This window comes from Nannospalax galili, unplaced genomic scaffold (assembly GCF_000622305.1).
Source record: "Nannospalax galili isolate Female #2095 unplaced genomic scaffold, S.galili_v1.0 scaffold1678, whole genome shotgun sequence".
NCBI lineage: Eukaryota > Metazoa > Chordata > Mammalia > Rodentia > Spalacidae > Nannospalax > Nannospalax galili.
In genome coordinates this window covers 259,398-261,026 of record NW_008340844.1, presented here as the reverse complement: position 1 = coordinate 261,026, position 1,629 = coordinate 259,398, and the positions used below count along the sequence as shown (strand labels likewise).

Below are 1,629 nucleotides of genomic sequence, written 5' to 3'. Positions count from 1 at the left end.
TTAATTTGTGTGATTTTAATTCTTTTGCAATGTGAACAGACTGGGAAAGAATTTTCTCAGTGCCATGGTAACATCTTTGTTCCGCAGGCTGTATATCAGGGGATTGAACATTGGTGTCAAAATGGTATAGAAAAGAGAGAGAATTTTGTCTGTTCCCTCATACTCATTTGACTTGGGTTTTAAATAGGTGATACCTCCTGATCCATAAAATAAAAATAGAACTATAATGTGTGAAGAGCAGGTCGAAAATGCTTTGGTTCTTCCTGTGCTTGATGGTAACTTCACGATGGTTGAGATGATTCTGCTATAGGACCCAACAATCAACATGAAGGGCACAGTGACAAACAACACAGTTGGTATATAGAACATGATCTTACTCATGAAGATGTCCCCACAAGTCAGCTGCAGCAATTGGGGCATGTCACAGAAGAAATGATTAAGTTTGTTAGATTTGCAGAAGGGCAGAGAGAAAATATGGTATGTCTGCCCTACCTGAATGGGAATTCCAATGACCCAGGAGCCAACCACCAGCTGGTTACACATCTTATGATTCATGATTAGAGGGTAGTACAGAGGGTTGCATATGGCCACATAGCGGTCATAGGACATCACAACAAGGAGAAAACACTCTGTGGTACCCAGAAAAAGGAAGAGGCACATTTGTGTAGCACAACCATAAAAGGAAATATTTCCTTTAAGTGTACAAAGATCCATAAGCATTCTAGGCAGAGTGACAGACACATAGCAGATTTCTATAAAAGAGAAATTGCTGATGAAAAAATACATGGGAGTCTGATAAGTGGGCTCTACCTTTGTGATGAGAATAATGAGTCCATTCCCCAGGAGGATAATCACATAGATGAAGAGGAAGATCCCGAAGAAAAACCAGTGCAATTTAGGAATATCAGAAAATCCCACGAGAACAAATTCCGCAGGCACTGTAAGATTTATTTCTATAATGTTCCGTTTGTTTTCTTCTGGGAGAGTTACATTTCTTGACTGCATGTCCTCTTTCAAATTGGGTTGTTATATATGTTCTGGTTTTTAGAACCTATAAATTTCTTTCTGAACACTACATTTGGTTATATTCTTGGAGATTTGCTTTGAAATCATGAGCAATGGATTTATCTGAATAAATATAAAACTAATTTTGTCAATAAAGTCTTCCAAATGAATTGCCCATCACAGTTATCTGTTCCAGTTGTACCAATAAAATACAAAGAGCCTGCATTTTTATTCAGGTTCGTATTAGAAAGATATATTGTGCTTTTTTTTTTGAAGTACCACTGAAATATTTCTACGACAGCCTCCCTGATCTCTGCTCAAGAAGAAAACAAGGAAATCCAATGAGTTCACATAAAGCCATTGGTTGACTGAATGCCTATAAAAATCAGCACTCGGGAACCTGATGGGTGTACTTGCTGATATTTCAAGGCAATCTGTATGCCTCAGTGAAATCATGTCTCACAAAACAAATGAAGAATTCAATTAATAAAACATACCATAGGCAAATGGAAAAGTTCACACAGTCATTTAAGGTCAGTTTTTTGGATTTTAGTTTTTCTACATTTTTGCATTCTGCAGCCCTTAATTTGAAATGGTTAATTCTATACATCTCATTGTCATTAT

The 1,629-nt window shown here is 37.0% G+C and overlaps 1 protein-coding gene across 1 annotated transcript; it reads right to left on the bottom strand.

Moving 5' to 3' along the window:
• Positions 1 to 15: 15 nt before the first annotated feature.
• LOC103736340 (olfactory receptor 10AG1-like) lies at positions 16 to 1,005 on the bottom strand. Its single transcript, XM_008835817.1, has one exon. The coding sequence runs from the start codon at positions 1,003 to 1,005 to the stop codon at positions 16 to 18; it is 990 nt and encodes a 329-aa protein (XP_008834039.1).
• Between the last annotated feature and the right edge of the window lie 624 nt (positions 1,006 to 1,629).

What these genes read in the sequence shown, in the direction of transcription:
- LOC103736340 (XM_008835817.1), bottom strand. Translation starts at nt 1,005, where the DNA reads ATGCAGTCAAGAAATGTAACTCTCCCAGAAGAAAACAAACGGAACATT.